The sequence below is a fragment of the Lampetra fluviatilis genome, chromosome 28 (genome assembly GCF_964198595.1).
Source record: "Lampetra fluviatilis chromosome 28, kcLamFluv1.1, whole genome shotgun sequence".
NCBI lineage: Eukaryota > Metazoa > Chordata > Hyperoartia > Petromyzontiformes > Petromyzontidae > Lampetra > Lampetra fluviatilis.
The window spans coordinates 8,937,430-8,960,942 of record NC_136302.1 but is presented as its reverse complement, the minus strand read 5'-3'; the positions used below and the strand labels follow the sequence as shown (position 1 = coordinate 8,960,942).

The 23,513-nt window shown below is 42.9% G+C and overlaps 1 protein-coding gene across 5 annotated transcripts in view; it reads left to right on the top strand.

The window, feature by feature from the left end:
• OPA1 (OPA1 mitochondrial dynamin like GTPase) overlaps positions 1-23,513 on the top strand; it is a 66,302-nt gene that overhangs the window by 33,192 nt on the left and 9,597 nt on the right. Inside the window, exons 1-22 of one of the 5 annotated variants that reach the window (XM_078869626.1) lie at positions 3,241-3,433; positions 6,400-6,784; positions 7,258-7,354; positions 7,837-7,944; positions 9,320-9,373; positions 10,225-10,310; positions 12,100-12,210; positions 13,534-13,587; positions 14,038-14,142; positions 14,265-14,351; positions 15,778-15,891; positions 16,184-16,264; positions 16,474-16,548; positions 16,874-16,945; positions 17,432-17,531; positions 18,267-18,397; positions 19,209-19,281; positions 19,411-19,483; positions 20,612-20,727; positions 21,281-21,345; positions 21,981-22,057; positions 22,949-23,114. In XM_078869626.1, the coding sequence (XP_078725752.1) occupies positions 3,402-3,433; positions 6,400-6,784; positions 7,258-7,354; positions 7,837-7,944; positions 9,320-9,373; positions 10,225-10,310; positions 12,100-12,210; positions 13,534-13,587; positions 14,038-14,142; positions 14,265-14,351; positions 15,778-15,891; positions 16,184-16,264; positions 16,474-16,548; positions 16,874-16,945; positions 17,432-17,531; positions 18,267-18,397; positions 19,209-19,281; positions 19,411-19,483; positions 20,612-20,727; positions 21,281-21,345; positions 21,981-22,057; positions 22,949-23,114 (2,262 nt within the window). In that variant the 5' untranslated portion in view covers positions 3,241-3,401. Of the gene's footprint in view, positions 1-3,240; positions 3,434-6,399; positions 6,785-7,257; positions 7,355-7,836; positions 7,945-9,319; positions 9,374-10,224; positions 10,311-12,099; positions 12,211-13,533; positions 13,588-14,037; positions 14,143-14,264; positions 14,352-15,777; positions 15,892-16,183; positions 16,265-16,473; positions 16,549-16,873; positions 16,946-17,431; positions 17,532-18,266; positions 18,398-19,208; positions 19,282-19,410; positions 19,484-20,611; positions 20,728-21,280; positions 21,346-21,980; positions 22,058-22,948; positions 23,115-23,513 lie in introns of those variants that run through there. The other 4 variants (XM_078869625.1, XM_078869628.1, XM_078869629.1 and 1 more) reach the window with 4 other exon arrangements.

Below are 23,513 nucleotides of genomic sequence, written 5' to 3'. Positions count from 1 at the left end.
GTTGCTTGCAGGGGGGTTTCCCTCCTTCGGAAGGCAGGATGTGGGGGCGGCTGGAATGTTTTAATGAGCCCAAGCAATTGACAATTCATCGAAATGTCAGCGGTGGGGGGGGGGGGGTGATGCGAATTAGTACAAGCTGTCATTGCCTCACCGGTTATCCTCAATGTTACACTGAAGCCAATCGGAGAGCTAATACACTTGCTTTTCTTACTCTCGATTCCCAGAATTAATTTAATTTACTTGGTAGTCTTTTTGAGAGTTCAACTCTGGACTCTTGTGCAAATAAAATCATCGTCTTGCTTAAGTCACAACGAGGTTCATTGGGTTTCTAAGAGATTTTGAACATTTTCATATTCTTAGAATTGGTGTTTGTAAAATGTCATTTCACTCGACCGTTGTATTCCCTGGATGTTGCAATAAAAATAAAATTCATCATGATGCACACATGTACAGCACCTTGTCAATCCACTGGTGGCTGAAGGCCTCCCCATATCGTGTAGGTCGTGGACATTGTTTGACCATGCTTCACCACACTGGTCAGTATGGGTTGGTGAACGCGGGGAGCATAGACGTGGGTGCATCGTATCGTGCGGCAATGGGATGTGCTGCACTGCCCTCTGCTGGCCACTACGTAGCCCTGCGACTTATATGTATAAAAAATCTTCCATCCAATTGGACCATGCAGGCTCAACCTGCTTAGTTTCTGTGATGAGGCACATTCCAAGAAATGTTATCATCGACCCCAAAATGAGGTGAGTGAATAATTCTGAGTTAATTATTTTAAAGAACCGATATTTTACGTCTTCATCTAACACTGCCACGGAGAAACCAGATATTGTGAGATCTTATTGCCATCACGAACTTTCATTTTGTATGCAACTGCTGCGCTTTATAAAATACCCCCAAAAAAGCACTCTTTCACATGGTTGAGTTGTGTTCACAGAGCCCTCTGCTGGAACAATCGTCAAGTGCTGTACCTACATTTTTACTGGTAGGAACCCACTGGTTCAACCAGCTCACAGGGGATTATTGTGTCCGTCCGTCGTGCAGGGAGGGGCTGGGTGGGGAGGGAGGGGCTGGGTGGGGAGGGGAGGGTGGGGAGGGGCTGGGTGGGGAGGGGAGGGTGGGGAGGGGCTGAGTGGGGAGGGTGGGTAGGGGCTGGGTGGGGAGGGTGGGGCTGGGTGCGGGGTGGGAGGGGTGGGGCTGGGTGGGGAGGGGCTGGTCACCCTGTGGTGCCCTTATAAAAATCAACGTTTGACCTACTCACGCCGGCTTGTGCCCGCCCTCACAGTCGGGCAAACAGTATTTGCGGAATACACCACGCCGCCGTTGACCCTGGCCATTGACGGAGCAACCCAACGTTCCTACACCAGCTCCCTCCGCAGGAATGTGTTTTATGATACTGCGTGGGCCGTGTTGCAAAACCACAAATCGCAAACAAAAACTCAACACATGCTTCAATAATAACACTGTGGTCTTAAAAATAAAAGATATCTAACAGGGGACATTGTGGGCAAATGGATCTTCTTCACAGCGCACTCTAAAACCTCTGCCCCTGTGGCTTATGAGCTGTGAAAGGGCGATTGCTCGAAACGTCGCCTATTACACAGTGTACTCTTCTTAAGGCAGTGTTAACGAATGTGTTTAGGTGTTCAGTGTTCTTCTTGTAAGCGTTGTAGATTGCAAAGTGACGATGATTATAATTTCAAGAGCTATACCAACAAAGCGCATATTGAGTGAAATGCAACCGAATGACGTTTAAGTAAAGTCATCTTTATTCCTACTAAAAGCACATCAAAGCACACAACCAGTTATATATATATGAAACGAATATCGCAACAACAGGTAGGGCCCATTGAGTTGTGAGAAAGTGGCCTGCAACCCAGCACTGTGGAGGCAACGAGGGTTGGTGAATCACATCAATGTTGTGAAACCTCAGTTTAAAACATAGGCTTTCGCGACCAAATAAAATAATAATAAATGAAAATAACTAAATTAAATCACGACGTTTATTTTTACCTACGTGACTTTACCGAAAAAACCTAAGAGTATGAATCCTTGCAGTCACGAAAGCTTCAAATCTAGAATTTTCGCGACCAACATTATTCAAAACTACTAGCCTTTTGCCCGTCAAAGGACGGGTGTATTGCAGTAAATCTGAAACTTGCAAGCGAAAATCAGACCGCGAAGTGATATATTCATCGCATCAATGCGTGTGCAATTTGTAAGGGCGCAGTGACACTATTTCATTTAAAGGTTATAATCCCTTGTTCATCACGACGTCCTTTTTACTTTGATGTCTCAACAGCGTGACGGAGACCACGTGATGACGTGAGGGCTCTGCCTTTGTAGTGAGGGTTGTGATTTGACGCCGAGGAGGGGGGAGGAGGCGCCTCGCCCCCCCATGTCGAGTGACGTCAGTCGCTAATTATTATGAATGGTAGGGGGGCGTGTCCATTTGGAGGACGTCACCTGCTCATGATTATTAATGAGGGGGGCTTTTCGATGTGTAGCTGCGCTACGAACCTGGCGACACGAGTTGGATTCCCGCTTACGGCCACCTACACCCAGTGACGATTATCTGAACCGATCCCTGGGCTTCCTCTATGTCGACTCAGCCTCAAATGAGTACCTGGTGCGGTGTGTAAACATCGCCACTGGGGAGACAAAGGCGGCCGGGCGTGGTGTTGGCCACCCACCCCCTCTCGTGTGCCGTGCCGGCCTTTGTAGGTGCTCGCCAACAACACTTGCCCCAACAGTCTGTTAAGGCTACACGGGGGATCTTTGTCTTTAGTGGGAACCTCTACGTATCCATATATCGATTCCACACATAAACCACCGATTCGATTCCAACACACAGCACCGCGGTACGCAGTCTTTGACTTCAAATTCGACTCTCTTTTATTTTGTTTAAGTTCAAACCCACATATTCTTGGTTCTTTCGGTAAAGTCACGTAGAATGGAGATAATATAATAATAAAAAGTTAACATAATAAAATATGTTTTATTTTTATTATTATTATAAAAATAAAACATAATAAAATATGTTTCATTTTTATTATTTTATTATTTCCATTCTACGTGACTTTACCGAAAGAACCAAGAAGATGAATCCCTGCAGTCACGAAAGCTTTAAATCGAAATTCAAACCAACAACCAATCGATTCGACTCCTCACTCACCTTCACCCCCCCACCAACACACCCCCAGTGCGCATGCGCGGCTTTGCTTGGACCCCCCCCACCCCTCAACCCTCCCTGCCCTTGCGGCCTGACAGCCCGGCCGCCGATGAGGGCGTCGCGCGCGGCGTTTCTCCCCCCGTGTGGCGCTCGCTCGCTCGCTCCCAAACTCGCTCCGCTAACTCGCTCTGCTAAGCTTTAACAAACGCCCGCGCGCGGAACAATGCTGCGCGCCTCCTCCACCACATTGGCTCGGTAAGCGCCCAGTGCCCGTGCTCCCGCCCGTGCTCGGGGAGAGTGTTAAAGGCCGCGCTTTTGGGCCTGTACCGCCGTGGCCTAGAACGCTCCGCCGCGTAAGGCGGGGGGGACGGTGCGACTGACACCAGGCGAGACCGAGGCTGTTGCCCCGTGCCTTGGTAGCGTTTGTTGAGCCAGGCGGTGGGCCTGGTGGCTCGGGAAGGCGTTCGTCATGGATCTGTCGTAAACATTTTTACCGTCGCTCACGAGGTTATGGGTTGGTGGTTTGGAGAACCTTGTGGCGATGGGTGTCTGTCTCGGCGTGTTTGTCATGGCCACGTCAAGTTCACGATGGCTTTAATTGATGCACCAAGTCGGGAGATTCCAGTTGTATGCAATGCACGCACGTTGAACTTCTTTCGCGCCGTACGTTTGCCAGCCGCGCTAATCGTAGGTGCGGGCGGGGGGACAAAATAAAATGCAGTTCTAAAGAAATGAGTTTTGAATCTTGAGCCCGGTGCTCTGTTTCTCAATGGTTGCGTCAGGTGCTTTTTTTAACGACTTCACGTTTGTGGTGGTTTCGGTTAGATGCAGAGGCGGCACCATTGGCCCTTCAGTATTAAGTGCACTGTGTGATATGTGTCTGGCTCTGCCACTCACGAGACACCCGTAGCAATGTCTGATACTCCTCCAGCACCACAGAGGTCCTGGCTTAAAGCGTCGAGCTCCCGAAGGACGTCTGTCACGCCGTCGGTTTGTGATGGCTGTGTCACACGTGTTATGGCTGTCAGACAAGTCCTCTGAGATCCAGGATTTTAACCCTATCGGGAACTTTCAGGGCGAGCGCAGTTGCCAAGTTAAAGCACTGGATCGGCACAACTGAGGTCTCTCTAAGGGGGGTTTTCAATGTGCGATATCAGATTTCACTGAGCAAGCACTGTTGATGTTCTGGGTTTAGGCCATGGAATTGTCGGAGTTCATAATGGCCACGTAAAGTTCGTGTTAATGAGACACCACTGAGGTCCTGGGTTTGAGCCTGATTTAACTTGACTAAACGAGATAAATTAGCCAGACAGATAAATGACCTCTCATAACTGCCGAAGTGTCATGTTGTTACACACCTTAGAATGGCATCCTATAAATGTACTCAGAAAAGACTGTTCATTGACATATTTCAAATCACCATTGGTCCTGGTCCATGCCTTGTGGTTGACATTGACATTTCATTAACCCATTACATCTTTGGATACGTATCTGCCATTGAATCAACTTTTCACCATCATAGATGTTTTCTAGGAACAAGGTTGCATCTTCTCTGTTTTTAATGTCTGATTTCAGCATAGAGAATACACATTCCCGATTGACAAGCCTCAAAGCATGGCTCGTTCAAATATAATGTTTACATCTGTACACAGTTCATAGTGAGCACATGTGTTTTCAGTAGATGAATTCAGTGCCTGGGTGGATGTGAATAGCAAAGTAGTGTGGAAGATGTGTGAAGTGTAGATACTGTAAATAATCTTGGAAATGGATTTCATCTCTGAGGTTTTATAAAATGAGTGCAACAACAGCATGCCTGTATCCACCTTACACCACGATGTTCACCAACTTATCAGTCATCTCCAAACTTCGTGAGCACCTTACACTTGTCAGAATCAAAGATTACATCACCTCGTCCCTTTATCTTGTCCGCCTACTGCCCAGCCCACTTCACCAAGACTGCACTCATCAAGATTATCGACGACATTCTAGCTTTCATTGATTTCTCTTCCACCGTTGGTTTTGTCAGCCGTGACATATCTGCCACCTTTTACACTTTAAATCACAATATTTTGATTGAAGGCCTAGAATCTGACTTGGCACAGCTCTTCAGTGGCTCACATGGTTATCTCTCAGACAGAAGGTTCTACATCAAAGTTGGAAGTCCTCATCCCCAGGCATCGCATCGACCGCAGGTGTCCTGAAGGAATCCATTCTGGGTCCTTTACTTTTCTCAGTCTGTTTCTCCCCAATCAGCCGCCACGTCCATAGTTACCACAAACTCATACCTACGATGATGACACTTAATTATACAGTATTTCACTCTAACCTCCGACCAGGGCCCACTGAACTTTACTAATTGCACCTCTACCTTAGCACTGGTTTTTGATAAAATCACCCATGAAGTCTATGCACCAGGCAATGGCTCACCAGTATTGTTATCTCAAAATCTACTCATTTCTGGCTCCATCTTTGGTCCCTCGAATCATATGAATATCTTCGCTATCACCTTGAGTTTTCATTCTCACTTAACAATCACATGCTCAACATGATAAAGATATGCAATTAGCATATCAAAGAAATATGGCACATCCTCCCAATGTTTGCTAAAGTCCCCTGCATATACTCTTGTAACATTGTTGGCACCTACCTTGATTATTGCAACGCCATCCTTACTCAAACTTCAACAAAAACACCATATCAGACTACAGCATCTTCAAAACAACCTGTCACGTACTGTCCTTGGTATTAGGCACGGCCATATGGCTTCCATGGCTATGCTAAAAACCTTGTAACTGGCTCCCCGTAAAATCAAGGATGGAGTACAAAATCGTTATCCTGTGCCACCGAGCTCTTTCTCAAGGTCGCCCGCCATACCTCTTGTCCCTTCTCACTCCACTGATCACAGCAAACCGCTGGGTCCTTCGGGGTCTAACAACCTGCGCATTGTACCCAGGACTGCCTTGGCCGAGCAGCATTTCTCCATAGCTGCACCAGACATCTGGAACTCTCTCCCACTGCACGTACGCAGCATCCAATCAGCATCTACCTTCAAGCAGCAGCTCAAGGCTCTCATTTGTTCTGGCGGGCACACGAGGCACCTTGAACTCTATCTCTGTGCCTTGGAGTTCTTGATCGAACATTGCGTCCGACTTGCGAAATATGCATGCGTTATAAATTGTTTATTATTATACTTTGTTTTGACACACCAATGTCTTTCCTAGGCTGTCATCACAGCAGAAGGGATGGCTTGTCCTGTCTGATGGGCCTGTGGGCCTGATGGCTGGTGCTCGCCGCGCCTCCCACTTTCGCTGCCTGCTGCCACCTTCTCTTTGCCAAGCCCGACGCTACATACCTCAGGATGCAAGCGCACAACAGCAACATCATATCCACCACGTGCGATACCGCCGCGCACTTGCACGACACTACTCTGCGTTCACACGTGGACGTGGTTATAATTACCACCGGTTTGGACAAGGAGGTGGCTACGCAGGAGGAGGTCGGACACATGCCCGGACTTTTATTCTGGTACGAGTTGCAGCTCGGCTCTTGCGGCTGAGGTACCTTGTGCTTGGTACAGCAGTCGGAGGAAGCTATACTGCCAAGCAGGTATGTGTGCACCTCAATTTGATACCGCTTGTGACTCACTCTTTAATTCTCTGCCCAATGGTGGGTTCTTGGCTCAAACTCCTATCTTCTCCCATCTTGAGCCTCGTTATTTTCTTGTATTGCTCCTGTTCCTTCAAGTCATCAAACTGCTTAGTTGTCTTTCAACTTCTTGTTCTTTTTTTTACAACATCCTTGCAGAACATCAAGCTTGTAAGATAATTTGCTCAGTAAACGTATTTTGTCTTTTCTTGTTTATTTCATGATAAGATGCATCTCTTCCTGAAACTGCTCTAGAACGTAATTTTTACTATCTAAATTATTTTATCTCTTTGGTCAGCAGAATTATGATTGTGGCTGCTGTCGTTTAATAATTAAACTGTGAAGTGGTTTGTGGAGTATTTTTTTACTTCATATTTTATTGTTATTTGGATAGGTCTCATGGGTTGTGTGTGGGTCTGTGAATAATGTTTCAGAAATATGATGAATGGAAGGATATGCTGCCAGACTTGACAGAGTACTCATGGGTGATTCCAGAATTTGTTTGGGAACTGGACAAATACATCGACTTTGGTAAGCTTATCCACTTCTATATGCGCACATTTACCATATTCTGCCTGGGTGTGACATGACTACCTAGTAATCATTATGAGACTGACATATCATGTTTTTTCGTACTTTATTCTAACCTCAGTCAATTGTGTTGGATTTGTAATACTGTATACATAAATGTGTTTGTAACAAGTATAAAATATTTTTATATTTCACTAATATTTCTTAAGAAGAGAAACTCAAGGCAGAGCAGTATATATTATGTTTATAAGTTTTATTATCTTAATAACATTTGAAAATATGTTTATAGTTGCTTTGGTGTGTAATTAACAAACCTTCAAAACAGAAAAGTAAACGAATAAATGTTTGTGTATATCATCAAACTTATGCTCCAAATAACGTACATTTTTTTAAATACGAGCAGAGTTTTGCTGCAGGATGTCTTTACACTGCCTCTCCACCCGTGGTTACTAATGTATTCGCTGTTTGTGGTTTGCTTACAGACAAGATTTCACAGAATCTGCCAGACAGGGAGGACCTGGCCAAGTTCCTGCCGAATCCTGACAAGGTGACAGAGTTCCTTCAGCGGCTACGCGACTCCTTGGCATCAGGTAATTCAGATCCTTCATGTGATAATATATTAGCAGTGTGGATGCCTTACTTGTGGTGCCATGTTGGCGAGATGTTAACTACCTCGCTTGGTATGCAGAAGGTTTATGGTTCGATCCCAACACCTGCATATTTGGAGTATGTATGTTCTCCCTGTGGTTTACGTAGATTTTTCTCTGGGTCCTCCATTTTTTCCCTCCACATCGAGAGACATGCATTTAGAGTATTTGGCTGATTTAAATTTCACGTGAAAGGTCACTTCATTGAGCTATCATCTGTAGCCAGGTAGCTTCTGAAAAAGAGCTACAGTAAAACCTTGGATTGCGAGCATAATTCGTTCCGGAAACGTGTTTGTAATCCATAGCACTCGTATTTCAAAGCACTCGTATATCAGTTGTGATCACGTGACGCTCGGCAGACAAAGCGTATACGTACTACTCGTATTGCAAGACCTTGCTCGTTTATCAAATTAATATGTATTAAAAAAATGTGCTCGTCTTGTAAAACACTCGCAGACCAAGTTACTCGCAAACCAAGGATTTACTGTATATAGCTCAGTGGGCTTTAACTGATGAAATAAAAAAGCATTGTTTAGTTTGGAAATGTACTAATGACTACATAGTAAGCCGCTGTCTGCGCTCCTTCCATTGAAGAGTCGCAAAACTACATAATAATTCTCCTGAAGCCCTTTCGTAGCGAGCAGACCTCAAAATTGGCATTTATTTCCTGAACATATTGCTATAAGCAGAAATAGAATTTACATGAAATCACAGCTGGTGAGTAAACAGTGCCTTGGCTGTATTATGATTTTGTCAAAAGTGCTTTTTACCCTCGAATTGACATCCAAGACCTTGCATTCACGTTGATTTGTAAATAACACTACCAGTGAATATCATTTAAATCAGGCTCAATTGGTCATTATTATTGAGAATCCTTGGTCTATGGCAGTCGAGTTGTGTGTGCGATTTATTGGTATGTAAGCATTTTTTTCAACTGGCCAATGCTTTTGTTTAGTTTTTGCATTACACGTAAATTCCAATTTACATTCCATCCGTACTTTTAGTTCAATTATTCAAGTTAGGAAGTATTTGTATTTTTTGCATTTAAATTTTACAATGAAGGTTTTTATATGAGTTATAGCATTCCAATTGTACAGATACATTTCAATTTGATTAATCTTGCTAAATGCGCACCGTGAACATTTTTATTTTACAGCGCATTGAGAAAGATAAACTTTTTCTAATCATCATGACCTTTTCATTTAAACCTGCTTTTCTGCACTGGTCATACAGATGCATTACACACTCGGCAACTGGTTTTGTTATTTTTTTTCATTGTTTGTTTTATTTCTGTTGTTGCTTTTGCTGGTTTTTGCAGGTGAGAGTTTGTTTAGAGATATCAAAGGAGCTGCAGGTCCACTTCACTTGTTAGGTGTGTAATGCTCTTCTCCCCTCTCTGATTGTTTTTCTTCAGCCCGCAGAGAGCAGCATAGGTATTATGAACTACAGGCAAGCTGTGTGTCCCATTCATTTCTGCGTTGGCTACAGCTAGTTGAGCAAGCGGTGAATTTTGTTGCATTTTGAGTGTGCCGAGCTGTCGGTTGATTGCGATGGGGTTATGTGGATATTCAATAGGTACACCTTCTCATCTCGACAAAACCACAATGAGAGGTTAGGGTGAGCCGGTCGTCGCATTTTGTGTGTTTATATCCTTTTCTATGTGTTCCTAAGCTTATAAAATAACGAATATAATGTCAACTGTTTATATATATGTACATTTAGAGCCCTTGTGTCACGTCACTGCCGAATGTATGTCAGGGGGGTTATTTTAACATCTTTTGCCACGCTGGTCAGTGCGAGTTGGTGAAGGCAGGGAGCATTGACGTTGGAGCCAAATACAGTACCACAATGGTTTTGCTTGACTGCCGTCTGTTGACCTTAAAAACAGAGACTTCATTCTATAAGCGAATGTAAAAAAACATACCTACATATTTTGGCCATATTGCCAGTGGCCTCATCGTTTGTGTGTAAGATCTACTTATGTATAAAATGCAATTTTTAATGATATTTATCAAAAGGCATCACCTCAATTGTAATGTCTTCACACATTTCCAACATCAATTCAGCTTCATAAGGTGTCCCTTCATCTACTAATCTCGCCTTGGCTGAATTAAAAAGGACAGTCTTATACGCATGTTGGGCTTTGCAAATGGGGCTCGCGTACGCATTTGGTTGTGCTTCCCCACATTGGTTGTGCTTCTCCACATTTACCTTTTTTTTCAGAGCCAGCTGCATCCACAAGCATGAATGCATCTGATGGGGGCCTGGGTTTCAGCACGCCCGCAGATGGGGAAAAGAAATACAAAAAGGTAGAGCATACTGCGGCATTTGCTTGGTTAGCTGAGTTTTACTCTTATATACTTGTTTGGCATAAAATATCCTGACCCTTTCAGTGCCAATTTGGCTGTTGAACAAAATCTCATTCTTCAAAAGGAACCTCACACCGGCATTAAAATTATAGTTTTGTTGACCTGTGTTAGTGTAAAGTTCCAGTTGGAGAGTGTCCCGGTGATCTAAATTGTTGATTGTCTGGTATTGCAAATAATAATTCTAATACCTGTCAACTGTTTTTCCAATATTCTTGCATAAACTCAATTCACAAAGCATTGCAACCGATGCGTGTTTTATTTTTATTTATATTTTTCCTCTTACAAGGAAATTCATTGCTTGGCCATTGTGTATTCATTTAAAATTCAGTATAAATAATAGCTTAGTTTAGTACGCATAAAATAAATAACTGTAATTTAGTTAATATTTTGTAAATATCTGCTAGGTCTCTATTTAATAACAGGACTCGTCTTTTTTTTCTATAAATGTCAAATATACAAAACTAGCGCTTCCCAAGGGCAGTACTGTATGTGTTTCTGAATGACAAAATACATCATATTAATTGGATAAGTGACTGCTACAATGTAAACTGATCCCACTCCATTTGGTATAAGGACTCACTGAAAGCTAAAAGCATGTGCAGGCGTATTCATTTTTTATATGGTACACAATTACAATAAAATGAAGTAGATATAGCATTGGGAGGTATTAAAAACTCATTTCCATTCTCCTTTCTTCACATCCTGCCTGTAGTCTTTGCTGAAGTTGTCCTGTGCCCTTGCCCTGTTGTGTTAAAGCCACGTTCATGATTTTTCATTTTAGTTGCTTTTATTTGTATATTTATTTTTGTTACATTGTCTTATTAAAAACACTACATATTTTGTGGCTGGATAGCCTATTAGGATTCCAGCCACAAAGCCAGTGTGCACAATGGGTATTTCCCAGAGATTCCCAATCAATTCTGTGGACACAATCACCAATTTGCTCATGTTAAATACTCTTTGAGACCTGTTTGTCACAGCCTGAATCCACGATAACGAAAAAAAAATACCTGCAAGGGACCGAGCAAAATTCTATCCCCTCGTCGTAACTCGCTCTAACCAGGTCTCCTCTGCAAAAAGATGGATGAAGCTCAATGGGTATTCATCTTCTTGGTTCTTTCGGTAAAGTCACGTAGAATGGAAATAATAAAATAATAAAAATTAAACATAAAATCATTCTCACGACGTTTCGGCCGCAACTCAAGCAGCCGTCCCCAGGTGGATAACAGGTCTGTCGAGAAGACAGAGTCTGAATGACATACCCCAGGCTTGGAGCATCTATTTAAGCTGGGATGGAGGGGGGAAGAGCGCCTTGACAAAATCATTTGCATATCAAGAGGAATTTAGCATATTTATGGGAAATGCAGATATGCGATTAGTACTACTTGTGAAATGCGTAGGAGGTTTGGCGGGGGGTTTAAAGTCATTATGCCCGTGCATTATGCAGGATTAGCAGCATCAAAGGGAGGGGATAGGGGTAACAATAATAAAGGGTATTGTCACTTCGCTAAAGAACAAAAGAAATCACCGATAACATTATTTTTCCCATTGTTGCATGTCTGTCCTGTCTGTGTTGTGTCATTTCTCTGGCTTTGCCCACCAATTACTGCTACCCTGCCCCTGCCTAATTGCCCTAAACCCTCACCCAACCTCCTCCCAACCTGCCTGCACATACCAATAAACCACTGGGGTGTGGCCCCTTCCTCTGGTCACCACTATCGGTGACCAGGGTCTCCTTGGAGAGCTCATCCTGATCCAGCAGCAGATCCAGCAGCACGAGGAGGAGGCCCGGCGCTCGGCGGCACAGACCTTCCCCACCACGCCCCAGTACAGGCCCAAGGTGTGCGTGCCAGCCAGCCACCTGCCGATGCCATGACCTGGCTTGACCTTGCTTGGCCTAGCTGGCCATCCAGGCAGCGTTGAACAATTGCCATGTCAGATAATTGGTTTTTTACCCTTCCATCTGGCAACAAAACTGACACCTTTTTTACAAGGAGTCATGTTTGCATAGACCACAATACCTGCAGTCATAATGCAAACAAAAAACATAACTCTGATAATGTGCACTGTCCTTGAAGTTGATTGGCCCACACCCGAGACAGCTTTCCTTAGAGCCTAGTCTCACATGGGTTGGACCAGGCTCTAAGGAAAGCTAGGCTCTAAGGAAAACATGACTCCTTGTAAAAAAGGTGTCAGTTTTGTTGCCAGATGGAAGGGTAAAAAACCAATTATATTTTTTACTGGCAAATGAGGTTCCAATGGTGTGAATTGCCATGTCAGTTTGTGAAAACATTACCTCGACAGGATAATGATGCCAATTATTGATGATGCCAAGTTTACTTACCCAACAAATCCCACAGTCTAAAGATTGTATTTAGGGAAGGTCCTGCATTGGGATGTTTGACCAGTTCCATTAATATGGGAGAAAATTTAAGTACCCATAGAAAACCCATGTATATAAGAGTGGATAATATTCAACACTGCCACCTCCCGGCCCAATCAATATCTCACTTATAATTCCTGGCAAGACCTTTGTGGTCAGCTATCCGAGTACTAATCCGGCTCAGCCCTGCATTCTCAGAGCATAATGAAAAAAATATTAATTATGACTTGTCCCACTTTAATTAGGGCATCTGCAAGTATGTAGTTTTTGTGCAGCTACTCAACGCCATTGCAATAATTGTAGGTAGCATGGTCGTAAAGTAGTGTATTTTTCAGTGTCTGTTTGCACGTTTAGGTTTTATCTGTATGATGAATACATGGGTTGGGATCACTTACATTATAAACCCTCATTGGTTAATGAAGTAGGGTGCTGAAGAGACTGATAACTATTCAAACATCAATTTAACAGGATGTGTGTTCATGACAGTGGGAAGCGCTAGTGTAACTTACTGAAGTCGAACTCACGTTACATGAATGCTGATATGTTATGCAACCGATACTGAATTTTACAGCTTAACATATGGTATCAGTTAAAAATTTAAGAGTGAAATTCATAATGGTCAGTGATGCCACTACACCTCGCCATTGCTTCTGCTAATTATAAGTTGCTTTTTTATTATACAATTATGCCTATTGTAGCTACAGCCATTGTTTTGTTCACTGACTCGCTGATTGCCGAGTGGATCCCGGCAGTGATCTTGCTCCAACTCTTCCTATACAGATCTCGGACAAGGACAGATCTGACCAACTGCAGGAGGAGCTGCTTAAGACTCAGGTAGCCAACACCGAGTATCACTGCAACAGATCCATCCCCTGATTGAACGTAACCATCAATATGGATTGCTTCATCAAGGAAATAGAAGGGTCAACAAAGCACTTTAGAGTATGCTTTTGTAGGCTATGAATATTTTCAACTTACTCTGCCCAGCCAGTCATCGTGCTGTCAACACCCTGCATCTATTCAAGTCCAGACTCAAGACCTTCCTTTTTAACTTTGCCTGTGTCTAACTGCCTCTTGATATAAATATGCCCACTGATTCTGTTTTGCATCTTTGATATGTTATGTAAATCAAAATTGTATTATTTGGTTTATTACAGTCATATCTAAATTAACCATGGTTCTGATAAAAAAATATATTCCAGAAGTACGCATGTAACATTGTTTCATTATTATATGAGCAATCAGTTGGCGGCAGTGATAATTTTCAGTGTGCCGCTTGTGCAGATGAAGTACCAGCGGATTCTGGAGCAGCTTGAGAAGGAGAACAAGGAGTTGAGAAAGCAGCTTCTGCAGAAGGACGACAAGGGTATCCATCAGAGGAAGGTCAAGGTGATATATTCAGAGGAGTGGCCACATGCGAGTGACTTTGTTTACATCAATTTGAACAATGACCGCTGGCGTAGAATCGTGATCCTAACACAGCTCTGCTTTCTTTCTTCCCGATGAAACAGAAGTCGTTGATTGAAATGTACTCAGAAGTTCTGGACATACTTTCGGACTATGATGCCAACTACAACACGCAGGATCAGTTGCCAAGGGTGAGACAATCTCAGATTATTTGTGAATACTGGCGTTGGTGAATTGTTTCGGAAAGTAAACACCTTCTTGAGATGTTTTCCAAAAGAATTCTGCATGAAACATGACCAACCTCATCATTAGACCTCCTTTGCCAGTACCAAAATATAATAGGGTTTTTCCCCTTTTTTCTGGCAACAAAACTGAAACCTTTTTACAAGGATTCATGTCTGCATTAACCACAATACTTGCAGTCAAATGCAAACAAAAAACACACTATGATAATTTGACTGCAAGTATTGTGGTTAATGCTGACATGAATCGTTGTAAAAGGTTTCAGTTTTGTTGCCAGAAAAAAGGGGAAAAACCCTATTATTATATTTTGGTACTGGCAAAGGAGGTCTAATGATGTAGATGCTCACCCCGAGCCCTCATTACTTTGATAGTGCGGCATTGTCTTTGAGCTGTACGCCTTTTGGCGTCCTTTGGTCGAGCACCAATTGGGTCGAGGCTCAAAAGAAAGCCGTCCCTTGGTGTGGACCAATCAGTTTCAAGGACAATGGATATATTATCAGTGTGTTTTTGTTTGCATTTGACTGCAAGTATTGTGGTTAATGCAGACATGAATCCTCGTAAAAAGGTTTCAGTTTTGTTGCCAGAAAAAAGGGGAAAAACCCTATTATTATTATTATGAACAACCACATTTCCCAACCACTGACTCCCAGGTTTATTGGGTCCCTACAAATGTGTTTTGTATTTTTACATTTTCGTTTATACTGGCATTGCCCACGCATTTGCACGGGATAGACGGCCTGAATTGAGGGTGGGCGAAGTGTGAATACGGACGGCTTAAGGCTGTGCGATGCGGGTGACGTCATCGCACAAAAATGTGCAGGTGACGTCATCGCGCAAATGTGCGGGTAACAACATCGCGCAAATGTGCGAGTGATGTCATCGCGCAAATGTGCGCGGGTGACGCCATCGCGCAAATGTGCGGGTGACACCATCGTGCAAATGTGCGGGTGACGGCACCACCACGAATGTACACTTGTGCGCCAGCTAGCCATCAAAACTTTTTCATAATGTAGTATGCTCATTTTTTTATTGAGTTTCGCACAAACATGCTTAAACTTGTCCCGAAATTTCATGAATGATAATTCGTACACAAAAATGAATTATATTGAAAAGGGGTTTAACACGTAGGCTTTCGCGACCAATATTATTCATAATCAACGTTTTTGGGTTTAGATCGCGTTATTTATAAATGTGTCGTAACCCTCCACCACCCGACATGGCAAAGATGTACACAAAAATATCACTATTTTATTGTGGTGACAAATTATGCATGGAACAAAAAGCAGCATTTCAAATAAACAGAACTTTAGCAGAAAGAATATTCATTACTATGCATTGTTGGAAAAATGTATTCATTTGTTAAATTGTTGACAGGTGGTAGTGGTTGGAGACCAGAGCTCGGGTAAGACCAGCGTACTGGAAATGATCGCTCAAGCTCGCATATTTCCACGTGGCTCTGGAGAAATGATGACCCGTTCACCTGTCAAGGTACGTTGCTGCGCACTTCGAAACTGCGTTGTATGTATGTTGACATCTGTGCTAATAGAAGGTGCGGGGGAAGCCAAACTAAACGCAAAAATCAGTTCAGAAATACGTTTTCAATCGAGATTTAAAGGTGCATATTTCCAGTGGCTTCCTAATATCAGAAGGAAGAGCGTTCCAGACGGATGCAGAAGCGCATTTGAAAGCGCGCGATGCAGTGACCACCTTTGTTCGATGGCTAGCCAAAAAAGCAGCGAGTGGTTTAGATGCCACTCATTGAGTGTTTTGTTGTTTCCAGGTGACGCTCAGTGAAGGTCCGCATCACGTGGCGATTTTCAAGGACAGCTCGCGCGAGTTCGACCTGACCAAGGAAGACGACGTGAGTCTTTAGCAGCATCTGCTGACCGAGCTAGAGAAGCGTGTAATACACGTAGAATGTCAGACAGCAAAGCTTGACTGTTTAAACGCCTTGCTTTTTTACTGCCTTCCTAGTGTGCGTGTGTTTTCCGTTTAAATGTTAACTTCTTATCCTTCTAGCGCACACGCTCGTGTTGAAATCTTTCATTTGATGTCTCATTTGCCGTCCAGCTCGCAGCTCTCCGCAAAGAAATCGAAATACGAATGAAGAAGAGCGTAAAGGAAGGGCACACCGTCAGCGCAGAGGCAAGGATCAGCACTTTGCACGAGGCAACATCGCTGGAGCAAAGCATTGCACCGTTTGGATAGGCAAACACGATGCCTGTCTCCACGCACAACTATAATAACTCGGTTTTCTAGAGTGCAATTCCCACAATGCCTCAAAGTGCTTTACATGAAATGTTAAGTTGTGGAGAAAGCCTGTACAAATGGGCGAGTTTTAGGACGTGATTTAAAAAGTGTAACGGATTCGCCAATGGGAGTGTGGAAGGGAATTCCACAACGGTGGAGCCTGGCTGGAAAAAGTCTATAGGAGACTGACTGTTTTCTTTCCCTTCTCTCTTATCCGCAGACGATATCTCTGAGTGTAAAAGGACCTGGTCTCCAGAGGATGGTGCTGGTGGATTTACCAGGTGTCATCAGTGTAAGTGTCTAGTTGGTAAAGTGTTATTTCTCAGTAGGTGACAATTTTTTCCCCTTAAAAATAGTTATTCTAATAAAAATCTATTCGTTTAAGTATAGTAACTTACCACTTTTCAGAACACGTAATTGTTTCTCTTGAACAGCTGATGTTGGCAGTGTATTGTATAGAGATTATACAGTAGTGTCTTAATTTTTACCATCTGGAATTGGATCAGATATCTTTTGAAGCTTATTTTGACTTCAAAACCAATTCACTGCATCCACAATATGTTTGTGTAACAAAGTAAAAGGGATATGTACAGTTTATCATGTTGACAAATAGCATTGGTTAGTTGAAAGGACATATACATTGTTGGGGCAAAAATACTGATATCGGAAATTTTCAAGAGATTTGAAACAAATATCACTCAAAAAAGTTACATGAGAACCAATAATTGCGTGCTGATATTGCTTTGCTCAACACTTGGCAATGTTTATATTTCTGCAGACCATGACTTCCGGAATGGCTCCAGACACCAAAGATGCGATATTCGCGATGAGCAAAGGCTACATGCAGAATCCAAATGCAATCATCCTGTGTATACAAGGCAAGTTCAAACCCTGTCCCAATTCATAGCATCCATCCCAAAATCCCACAATATAATTTGTCCACGAGTAGAAAGAACAGATACAAATAAAGTACCTAATTAGAACATTGGAACCACTGCTGCTAAGTAAATATTAGCAATGTACCAGTTTTTCGATTCAAATATTTTATTTCACTTAATGATACACGCATGTGTTTTTGAAACACTTCTTTTATATTTGGCACAAGCTATGTGCAGCATTTACCTTTAGGTGTATGGCTCGAACAAGATAACATACGAGAAAGACGTTACAACTGAGAGACGACAAACAAGCCCCAAAAAAATACCTAATACAACACTGACTGAAAATCAAAATCAATAAAATTGTCTTGCATATCTATGACCCTAGTCTAGAACACATCCTAAAGCCATCACTTTGGCCACTTTTGGGAGTGCATAATTTCAGCAGCATTTGTTTAATACAAGAAAACTCTGGACCTGTTTAGACATGTATTGTCTTGTCAGCAGAGTCAGGCTTGCTGGGTGAACTGCCATATGTTTATAGGCAATAACCCTTTGCTTGGACATGGGTCCTCATTTGACACAAATCTATGTAATGCATCACACAAAATTATCATTAGAGTCAATATTGTACATGTGGATACTGACAGCTATAATGCAGGGCAGTGACGTGTGCTCGTGCCAACACACAGCGGGTAGGAGGGGATGTTTAAGTAACCCATGACCACTTTACAGACGGCTCTGTGGATGCGGAGAGAAGCATAGTGACCGACCTCGTGAGCAACATGGACCCGCAGGGCAGGAGGACAATCTTTGTCCTCACCAAAGTGGACCTGGCAGAAAAGAACCTGGCCAGCCCGAACAGAGTGAGTCAGAGCATGACTGCAGCTGCGTTTCGTCCAGTAAATGTTAAAAAATTAACACGAACCGGGCAACAGGCCACCCTCGCACAGTTTGATGCCACGCCTCCCGTGTAAATGCGTGTCCAAACATTGCCGTCAAGGCAACCTGTTGTGGGCATCAGTACAAGGAGAACATTTTCTGCAAGTCTTTGATGTTTGAGTTGTAATAATAATTGCTCTTTGTAAATCCACTGCTGAATGAAGGCCTTTCCAGGTCGTCTTGGTTAGGGGGGTTGTTACATCACAATTAATCATGCTGGTGAGGGCACGGTTGGTGAAAGTTGAGATGATGACCTGGACTTGTATCAGACACCAGTTGCCTTTGATGTTAGCCGTGGCCAGGAATCAAACTAAGGTTGTCTGGTTCATAGCACAGCACGCTAACCACTGCACCACCACTAATTCCCTAAGCTTGACTTACACCAAAGCATTGCTCATACCAATAGTAAAAAAAGTGCCTATTTGTTTGTGTTTCTCTCTTGTGATGGTACTTTGATGGATGAACGTTGAGATTTATAAGTGCACGGGGTCTGTAATAAGGTAGGCACTAATAAGGGGTTGAGAGGTATGTAATATGTGAAATAATATTTCTAGTCGGGTTCGTTATGTTTGCTCATGTGCAATGTGCGTCTACTGACATGTTACATGCCAACCCTTGCAGACATTGGCACGTGTGCTTATTTTTTCCCCCACAAGTTTGAAACCCAAGTTACATTCCTACGTGTGTCGTTTTTTTGGGAAATGGCATCCGCTGTACATTTTTTTCCCCCCACAGATCCAGCAAATCTTGGATGGAAAACTCTTCCCAATGAAAGCCCTGGGTTACTTCGCAGTTGTGACCGGCAAAGGCAAGCGTGTCCACGCTGGCGATTGCACACAAACAGCCAATATCATTGCACTCACGTGTAGTTATTAAAGCAACTTTGTGTTGATTTTTAACAAAAAAATCCACTTCATGTTTTTTGTATTTTTTTTAGGAAATAGAGACGAAAGCATCGAATCAATCAAAGACTATGAAGAAGAGTTCTTCCAGAAGTCCAAACTCTGCAGGTGCTTAATAATGTTGTATTTTATTCAGGTAGAACATCATGCTTTTTACATTATGCCTTCATTACATTTCTAGTAATTGTAGGAGTAGTAGTTCTAGATAAGGGCATGTTTGTGTAACCTTAACAAAATGTAAAACAGTTGCTTATCTGCTCTGGGGGACATTTATTGAAATAGAATGAAGGCCATGGATGTATTTCATTAGGACTTGATTTAGATATAAGTACATGTGCAATATCGGTGTATCAGCGGAATGTATACCAGATGAATATATACCTTGGGGGGACAATCACAATATTTATTTGGGAAACTAAACTACGTAAATAAATGTATTAAATGTGATTACACGATTGAAACAATCACTATTCGCATGTAAAAGTAGGTGACGTCAAACCTTGTCCAAATGATTCCCCGTATGATTAATGAAAGTTAAAAATGTGTGTACAAACCTTCCTTTAACCTTGCTCGGCTCTGCGGTATGTTAGCCTATTAAGTATGTTGTCATTCTGTCCATGATTTTAATGGACAATTGGTATATGCGTGCAATAATAGGCTCATGGAACTGTTGCTGTTCAGTCGTATTTATCATCTTTGGCAATGGACGCATGAATGACACATACTCACAATCCTCTGCAACAACTGGGGGTGCCTTGGTGGATAGATGTTAACTACCTCGCCTAGCGTGCAGGAGGTCGCGGGTTCGATCCTGACCTTGATGCTTGTATATTTAAAGTTTGCATGTTCTCCCTGTGGCCATGTAGATTTTTCTCCGGGTCCGGTTTTTCATTCCACATTTAGAAACATCCCTTTTAGAGTATTTGGCTGCTATAAATTTCCACGTGATAAGCTACTTCGTTGAGCTGTCATTTGTGGCCAGGTCGTTTCTGAAAATTGTAAAGCTCTGGGCCTTACATGGTAAAATAAAAAGTTAAGTTTGGTTTAACTATAGACAGTATATGGATATATATATCATCATTGCATGGAATTTTCTATTTTTATGTTTTGAGTATTCATATGATGGTGCTTTGAGTGGCAGCTTTTGTGCCATTAAAGGCGTTACGTGTTTTAAGCAAAAATAAAATGTACTCGACTTGTGTTTGTGTTCTCGCCCTGCGACGTTGCTCGATGCAGGTCGGGGATGCTCAAGGCGCATCAGGTTACGACGAAAAACCTGAGCCTGGCTGTGTCCGACTGCTTCTGGAAGATGGTGCGCGAGTCTGTGGAGCAGCAGGCAGACGCATTCAAAGGTTAGCGTTGCCATCGATCAACGCCGATACACTCCGATGCTTGACCACCTGAATGTGAAATAATTGTAGTTGTCGCTCTGCGTCTACGTCAGCCGTACGAAAGAAAGAAGAACGCCGCGAGTATTTGCACCCTTGTTTGTTCTCCAGTCCAAAATGAAACGAAGGCGCATCGCATCATGAGATGAAGTAGTCATCCATGTCTTTAGCAGAGCAGTGCAACACACAGTGTTAGGAAAACAGTCGAGAGAAGCGATATCGCAGATCCCCACACAGTATGGGGGGGTATCTCTTTCCCAGTCGTTGGTGACCGGGTTGCGACAGTCAACTCGGTCGGCTCGAGAACTCGGTTTAATTTGCAAGCTGTTGTCTGAATTCAAAACCCAGGGTCTCAACGGTGCCTTCAGCACTCCGCTCTCTGTGCCACTAACACCTCAAAGTGAGGTCTTAGTAAAGTGTCGTGTTCAGTCGTGCTTTTTGTGCGTTTTAAATTCATAATTGATTGCTGTTGCTGCTTGCAAAGTATTGAATAGGGTAACGTTTGTGTGGGATGCAGCTACGAGATTTAACCTGGAGACCGAATGGAAAAATAATTACCCAAGGTTGAGAGAGCTGGATCGGGTGAGTGCAACCCATCACACAATATACCTTTCTAGCATCCCATTACAACCTTGAGATATGCATCTGTATGTATTCTAGATTTGAAGCTTCTAGATTTGAAGTTTTCGTGAATGCAAGGATTCATACTTTTAGGTTTTTTCGGTAAAGTCACGTAGGTAAAAAATAATAAAATAAAAATAAATGAAAATAACTAAATTAAATCACGACGTTTCGGAGGCAACACAAGTCTCCGTCTTCAGGTGGGACCGTCACAGCCACATTTACTGTATCAAGTGAAGAGAAATTCAGGAGACAAGATCTTGAATACTCGTTAAGGGGAGGGGGGAGGAGCTTATCTAAGTGTGGCAGTCAGGCACTGGGAGGATGGGGGGGAAGTGGGCGGGGCTAAAAGGGGGAGGTGGGCGGGGCTAAAAGGGGGAGGTGGGCGGGGCTAGAAGGTAAGGTACAGCTGATATACCTTGGCAAGCTTATCTAAATGTGGCAGGGACTGGGAGGGTGGGGGGAAGTATGTGTTTTCTCATTGTACGCAACATGCAGTCCAAAAATAAATGCATCAAAGGGCTGTCTATACAGCACAGCCACGAAAACTTACATCGTGTTGTTTTGCTAAAATGTATATTACGTGTGTGGTCTAGAATGAACTCTTTGAAAAAGCCAAGAATGAGATTTTGGATGAAGTCATCAGCCTCTCACAGGTCACTCCCAAGCACTGGTAAGATGCAGTCATTCTCAAGCTGGGCACAAAATCATGTTGAATAAATATGACCATGTTATATCTTGGCAGTGCTAAGAAAACAACCTAATTAATTTGGATATGTGACGCCAAATTTCCATGTCTGTCCGCCTTCATGCATTTGATTAATTATTACGTGCTTCTTACGACACTATGACCAAATAAAACAGTTAGTTTTGGCCAATTCCCTTCATGACGAATTCTCAAAATAATAACTCTTTGTTTCATGTGGTTTATTCCAAATTGCTCCTCGTTTGACGATTACGACACCCCCAATTATTTAACATGTGCACTACGGCATGTGCACTACCATGTACATGATGATGGTGATTAGGCATGTAAAGTTTCACAGCGCCAGTAGTTTGAGAAAGTGTCAACGGCTTGTGCTCGTGTTTCCGTTCAAGAATCAATTCTCCTTTGTGTTATTTTGACCTCGTTGCTTCAAAATGTTTCGTCTCATTCGTAGAGTTTTGTTCTTGCCATTGGTTTAAATTTGACATTGGCACAGTTTTCATGAATGCAAAATAATCGATCAAGAGTCAATTACGAATGATAAATTGTTCCATGTATAACTATGATAGCAGTGGTAGTCTATGACCAAACTACCCAAATGCATCAGATCTCAGAAGCTAAGCATGGTTGAACCTGGATAGTGATGTTGGCTTCTGCGGGGCTGCATTGTCAGCAGAGGCCAGTACAACAACATCAATTATAATGTACGATGCTCGAACTATGCTGCTTTCGCCAACCCACACTGACCAATATGGTGAAGGCAAACAACCGTCATTGATCCTCATGGCATGGAAACGCTCTCATTGATGACGAGAATGACGGAGGTGACGACGAATTGCTCTTGCTTTGACCGTGCAGGGAGGACATCCTGCAGAAGAAGCTGTGGGAGCGAGTGTCCACGCACGTCATTGAGAACATCTACCTCCCCGCTGCACAGTCGACCGACTCGGGCACTTTCAACACGACGGTGGACATCAGGCTCAAGCAGTGGGCCGAGAAGCAGCTGCCCAACAAGGCCATCGAGGTGACTATAGTTGCTCCAAGCTCATATTCTTGGTTCTTTCGGTAAAGTCACGTAGAAGGGAAACAATAAAATAATAAAAATATAAAACAATAAAATTATCACGACGTTTCGACTGCAACACAAGCAATCATCATCAGGTGTGAAATCCACAGCAAGAAATTTTGAAAAAGTGAGAATTTTTGTGGTTTTATATTTTTATTATTTTATTGTTTCCCTTCTATATGACTTTACCTAAATAACCAAGAATATGAATCCCTGCAGTCACGAAAGCTTTAAATCTAAATTGCTCCAAGCTCCTTTACCAATAAGCGGAACGAGTGTGGGGGCAGGGGAGTGCCTTGGCCTCCCCCTGGTGGCCAAAGCTGCGAGTTGGGACTCCTTGACAACCATCATCAGATG